Below are 6,650 nucleotides of genomic sequence, written 5' to 3'. Positions count from 1 at the left end.
GTTTGACCAAATGGATCTCTGAGATTCTTTCAACTTAAGCTTTCTGTTTGGGTTGGGGGTAACTGGAGATTGAAATCAAAGGCATTCAACAACTTAGCCACATACCAGTCCTAGAATTGGCCATCCTCTTCTTGCTGAAAGTCAGATGGATGTGGCAGCTCAGTTTCTTGAGAGGAGTGAGGGCAGGCTTGGTCTTCCTTGGTCTAACATCTTTAAAAATATCTCTGAGTCCTGAAATGTCATCAACTGATATCAGAATTGAATCCTGACCTAACCCTGAGATATAGAGGGAATATAGTGTAATGTAGAAGGTGAAATTATGAGCTTTAGATTCAGGTAGACCTACTAGGTGTGTAATTTTATCAGTTCTTCTCTGAGCTTTATTTTTTTTCCTTAGCTGTCAATTAGGCATAAAATCAATATACACTTAAAAAGGATTGTGAGGATTCCGCGAGCTGTTACATCTAAGGTGCTGATAGAGGAACCACTCAGTGAATATTAGTATGTTTTTGGAAACTCTTCTTGGAGGTGTCAGATGGAAGCGAAAGGAGACCATAATAAGCTGAGACCTGGATAATAACACAGGAGCACTGTATGAGTTTTCTGTGATGCTGTAACAAATTACCACCAACTTGATGACTTAAAACAACATAAATTTTATTGTCTGAGTTCTGGAGTCCAGAGGTCTGAAGTCAGTTTCACTAGACAAATTAAGTCTCTGGCAAGTCTCCCTCCATAGTTTCAAGGGGAAAAATCCATTCCTTACCTCTCCAGATCCTCCTAACTGCTGGCCTCCCTCAGTTTGTGGCTGTGTCACTTCAGTATCTGCCTCAGTCTTCATATCATCTCCTCCTTTTTGAATGTGTGTCACATCTCCCTCAGCTTCTTTTATGTGAGGACACTTTTAATTGCATTGGGACCCACCTGGATAACATAGGATAATCTCCCATCTCAAGATTCTTAACTCAATGACACCTTCAAAGTACGGTAATGTTTACAGGTTCCAGAGACTAGGACTTAGATTTTAAAGGGCTATTTTTCAGCTTAGTATAATCACTAAGTATTTTTCAGATCTGGGCCTCTTTATGTTATGAAGCTTTCTCTGGCCCAATTGTCTTATAGTTTATCTTTTTGTCTACCAGTCAAAATTGTACTATGGAAAAAAAATTTGCAGGGAGGGTAGGACCAGGTTGCCTGGATTTGATAATGATACATTTGTCTTTATGAGCAATATTGAAATATTCATAATTTTTCTTTATTTTCTTTTTCTATCTTAATGAAAATATCATTTTCACACAGTTGCAGAACAAATAAAACCATGACTTATATTTCCATAATTAATGTGACCAATTACATGGTTCTCTAATGAGGAAAAAAAATATTTATACTTCTGGAAAGCATTAGGACTCTTCTTTCCCTGCTTCACCTTTTACTCTGTGTTTATGATATTAGATTCTAGAAGGCTCCCGTCTACCAATGAAGTATCAAACTTAAATATTTACTTGTGAAGAAATGCAGGGTAAGTTTCCTAACCTCTCTGAGTCTCGGTTTCCTGATTTGAGATGCAAAAATTGATAAGACAAAAATACTTGGGGGTTAAATGTGATAATGGAGGTGAAAATTCTCAATACAGTGACTTGTATATGTTAATTTCTTGGTAAATATTCGTTCTCTTTTTTTCTTCCTCTACTCCTCTTTTTTTTATTGGTTGTTCAAAACATTACAAAGCTCTTGACATATCATATTTCATACATTTGATTCAAGTGGGTTATGAACTCCCATTTTTACCCCATATACAGATTGCAGAAACATATCGGTTACACATCCACTTTTTTACATATTGCCATACTAGTGACTGTTGTATTCTGCTATCTTTCCTATCCTCTACTATCCCCCCTCCCCTCCCCTCCCATCTTCTCTCTCTACCCCATCTACTGTAATTCATTTCTCTCCCTTGATTTTTTTCCCTTTCCCCTCACATCCTCTTATATGTAATTTTGTATAACAATGAGGGTCTCCTTCCATTTCCATGCAATTTCCCTTCTCTCTCTCTTTCCCTCCCACCTCTCGTCCCTGTTTAATGTTAATCTTTTTCTCATGATCTTCCTCCCTGCTCTGTTTTTAGTTGCTCTCCTTATATCAAAGAAGACATTTGGCATTTGTTTTTTAGGGATTGGCTAGCTTCACTTAGCATAATCTGCTCTAATGCCATCCATTTCCCTACAAATTCCATGATTTTGTCATTTTTTAGTGCTGAGTAATATTCCATTGTGTATAAATGCCACATTTTTTAATCCATTCATCTATTGAAGGGCATCTAAGTTGGTTCCACAGTCTAGCTATTGTGAATTGTGCTGCTATGAATATCGATGTAGCAGTATCCCTATAGTACGCTCTTTTAAGGTCCTCAGGGAATAGTCCGAGAAGGGCAATAGCTGGGTCAAATGGTGGTTCCATTCCCAGCTTTCCCAGGAATCTCCATACTGCTTTCCAAATTGGCCGCACCAATTTGCAGTCCCACCAGCAATGTACAAGTGTACCCTTTTCCCCACATCCTCGCCAGCACTTGTTGTTGTTTGACTTCATAATGGCTGCCAATCTTACTGGCCTCTACTCCTCTTTTAAGGATGAAGGGTATGTATTAGTTTCATCTATTAAGCATCTACCCTAGTAATCCAAGGTATTATGGACTATAATTTCTACTCTCAAGAGATTGAACCTCAGTATTGGACATAAACCCAAGTTTCCAGAATAGTCAAGCCATACCCCTTTTCCCTTGCAATGCTTGCAATTTGGTTAGAAAGGAAAAGACATCTGTTGGAAAATACTTGAAATGGCAAAGTAGTCAAATCTTCCCATGGGTAACTGGTTTGGGTCACATTAGTGCCCCAGTTCAATGTCCTTGGACTCTGTGTTGAGTAGAGTAAGCCTTGGACTGGTGGTCAGTAGTTCTTGGTTCTGTTATTGGTTTAACCATTGATCTTGGACAAGTCATTTTCTCTTTTGCTTTTCATATCTGGAAAATGAAAAAGTGAGCCTACTTCTCAACAGATGAAAAATATTAAGATCCAGAGTTATTGCAAAAAAAAAAAAAACAAACAGAAAACAGATTTCAATGTGCATCAAATGCAACCCCCCCAATCCAAAATAGCCATGAAACAGAATAAAACATAGGGCAGCATACCTTGGAATTTGACAATTAGTCAACTGAACAGGAAGGAAGGAAGGAAGGAAGAAAGGAAGGAAGGGAGGGAGGGAGGGGAGGATGAGGAGAAGGAGGACGACAGAGAGAAGGAAATAATCAAATGTATCAGTAATGAAAATATTTATTTAGAAATTAATTGCTCCAGGCACTGTTCTTTGTACTTTACATGCAAAAAACCCAGTAATCCTCACTACAATCTCTGAAAAAGTTTTATTATCACCATTTTATGTGTTAAAAAAATCAAAGCATGGATTTTAAAGGTTTAATGGAGAGGTTTATTAACTTAAGCATTGGCTCTGGTACCCAATAAATAGTAGAGCCAAGATTTGGACTCAAATACTCTCTTCTCTACTGCATTAATGAAAATAATGGCCAAGTATTTAATCAAAGGTCAATATGGCATAAAATAAAAACTGGCCATCTGGTCAAATTCTACGTTGTCCTCTAGTTTTAGGTTGATATAATTCCACAATTCAACATTCCCTTCCTTTTTATTAGATAAATGGAGGGAAAAGTTCAATTTCTTATTGTTGGAATTGAACTTTTGGTCCAATATCCTTGACTTTTAGCAGGGAAGTATCTGGGAATCCCTTTCCCAGTATCTAGAGGTCAGTTGGGTCTAGCGCTTTCCCTCAACTCCCAGAGCACAGTGTGCATACTACATATTTTTGGACTACCAAGAAATTACAAGTTTATTCCTGGGAAAGTCTCCATCTGTTGCCTTGTAGGAATGCTTGAATTTCCCTTGTGCCCAGTATGTCCAAACATTTAGATTAATGACTCCCTGGTCTGAGCCCCAGACCATGTTTTTATAATGCTCTTGTTCTAAATTGGCTACTGGGCTGAATATTTAAAAACAGTTAAGACAATGCATTTTGCTATGCGAATTTTAAACTTTTTTTTTTTGTACCAGGGACTGAACTCAGGGGCACTCAACCACTGAGTCACATCCCCAGCTCTATTTTGTATTTTATTTAGAGACAGGGTTTTGCTGAGTTGCTTAGCACCTTGCTGTTGATGCTGCTAGTTTTGAACTTGCTCTATTCCTATCTCATTCTCGAGAGCTGCTGGGATTACAGGCATGTGCCACGACTCCTGACTTAAACAATGTTTTTTGTTTGTTTGTTTAGTGGTGCTAGGGATTGAACCCAGGGCCTGAACTATATCCCCAGCCCCAATGTTTTTTTTGTTTTTTTAACAAATAGCTTAAGTATTTTATTTGCAACTAAGCTTGTTAACACTATATAATGAAAATGTACAAAGAATAATGTTGCAGTTTTTGGTTAGATTTAAGTCAGACATTCATTAATAAGGAATCTTCGAATGTGAATATTCCAAAAATTTCTCTAAGCCATCTGATCAGAACAACTGTCTCTGAATATTACCTTACTTTGGAAGGTATTGGCATACATTTGAATTAAACTCAAAAATTTTCAAAATAAGCCATAATTAAAAAAACTATTCTATGTTCAAACTAAAACAATTTTAATAGAACTTTCCTTTCCAGAAACAATAAAGGAAACAAGGCATTTTGTAAAATGTGGTCCTGAACAAGTCACAGTAAAAAATAAATGTATACTTAACTCCACCTCCTCAAAACAGAGGCTACTTTCTGCTCTGCAGCCTTGGAAACAAGGTGAAGAACAGCCTATAAGCAACTTCGGGTAGGGGGTTGCCAAAACAAAGCTCAAGCAGTTGAACATGGACACCTCAGAAGAATTTGGGGGAACCTGACCAAAGAATCTGAATTGTATTTTTAATAACTAATACAAAGGTGAAGTGGTTCCTCCCAAGTAGCAGTGCTGCTGGGGCCTGGCCCAGTCCCTTGCTCACCTATACTATGCTCCCGAGCAAACCCCAATGCTTCTGCTCCAGGAGAGACTGTTTCCCTTTAGAGGTTCAGTGTCCAGGGAGCTCTTTGATTGTATGAAGAGGTGAGCGGCGACTCCACGGGGTTTAAGGCTTGGAGTCAGATTTTTTTTTTTTCCCTAACACAACTAGGTAGAGTCCATGTGTCAATGGCCTGTCTCCAGTTTGTTCTAACTTCTTACCACACATTTGTAGATCTAGGACCGCAGACCTTTGCTATATCATCATAATCACATCTAATGTCCATCCTAACTTATGATTCATATTCTGTGCCTGGAAACAGTCCCTGTATTTAACAATAATACCTACACATAAAACAATCCACTGTTACAACTTATATGGTCACAAAACATTAATGATCTTCAATAGACCAAGCAAATGTTTTTAACCATAATTGTCGTGCATCAAATTCACAGCCAGAATCCCCAAGATCAAAAAAAAAATTGCACAATACAAATAATAACTTAAAATATATATACACACACACATACACACATTCTCACACACACACACACTCTCACACACACTTCTTACAGAACTGTGCTTGGGGAAACTCCATTTGTTGAGTGCCACTGAAGGCATATTTTGCTAAATGCTGCTCCAGGTATTTTTGTTTGGAAAATCTATCACAGTAAGGCACAGCTGTTTATTGGATGAGCAGAAAAGAAAGATATGCTTGTGGCAACCAGAAAGTTTTAAGGTCTTTCAAGTTGTATAAAATGGACCTGCAGAAACGTTTAAGTGTTCTCAGGATGCAAAGTTTTGGAGCTGAAATGTGATATCAAACCAGTTGCAAAAAGTGTACAGCAGCCATCTCTTGAGGTCAAACCTGGTACCCAGATAATGCAAGAAAGCTTCAGGACACATAGCTTGTTGGTCTTGTCCCATATCGCTGCATAATCTGATCATGTGTGAATTTCACAAAAGATTCATACTGTTCTGCTAGTTTGGTGTTGAGGATTTGCTCATACTCCTCCCGAATTTTATCTTCATAGTCTTTTAAAAGCCTCTCACATATTATTCCAACTTGTCGAAGGGTAAAGGTGGGCTGGTCCTTCTTCATCCAGGAGGAACCTGTTAAGCAGCTTCTCTCCATTCTCCCCTGACCTTTTACTTCCTGGCAAACAACAACTTCTGGAGAACTAGGTGCTGTGAGTGCTGAGGAGTGAGGCTGGCTTCCTGAAGTACAAGCTTCACTCTGATTGAGAACAACTTCTAAATGTCTCCACCTCTGATAACGACTATATTCTTGCTTTATGTTCTGAAAAATTTGCTCCGGAGTTGGAAGGCGCCGCTCACTGCCGGGCGGGGCGGGCTGCTGGAGAGTCGGCGGCGGGGTCTGCGTCTGAAGCGGTGGCGGCGGCTCCGCATCCGGGGGCCTGAGGCCCGGAGTGGGGCTGGGCAGAGGGGCGCAGCGCCGCCGCTTCGGAGAACCGGGGCTTAGCAGCGCCGCCTCGAACTCCATGGGCCGCTTCAGCGTCGCCCCGCACGCCATGACGCTGAGGGGCCAGGGACCAGGGGCGGACGCGGCGGCTGCTGCGGCCCAAGCTCCGGCTCCTCAGCGGGGCTCGCAAGC

At 39.9% G+C, this 6,650-nt stretch overlaps 1 protein-coding gene across 1 annotated transcript; it reads right to left on the bottom strand.

Moving 5' to 3' along the window:
• Positions 1-5,715: 5,715 nt before the first annotated feature.
• Positions 5,716-6,650, bottom strand: LOC308647444 (akirin-1-like). Its single transcript, XM_081291474.1, has one exon. The coding sequence runs from the start codon at positions 6,567-6,569 to the stop codon at positions 5,931-5,933; it is 639 nt and encodes a 212-aa protein (XP_081147600.1). The 5' UTR covers positions 6,570-6,650; the 3' UTR covers positions 5,716-5,930.

The sequence above is a fragment of the Spermophilus citellus genome (assembly GCF_964194105.1).
Source record: "Spermophilus citellus genome assembly, chromosome: 4".
Taxonomy (NCBI): domain Eukaryota; kingdom Metazoa; phylum Chordata; class Mammalia; order Rodentia; family Sciuridae; genus Spermophilus; species Spermophilus citellus.
Note: the sequence above shows the minus strand (reverse complement) of the source record. Positions and strands in the feature narration are given on the sequence as shown.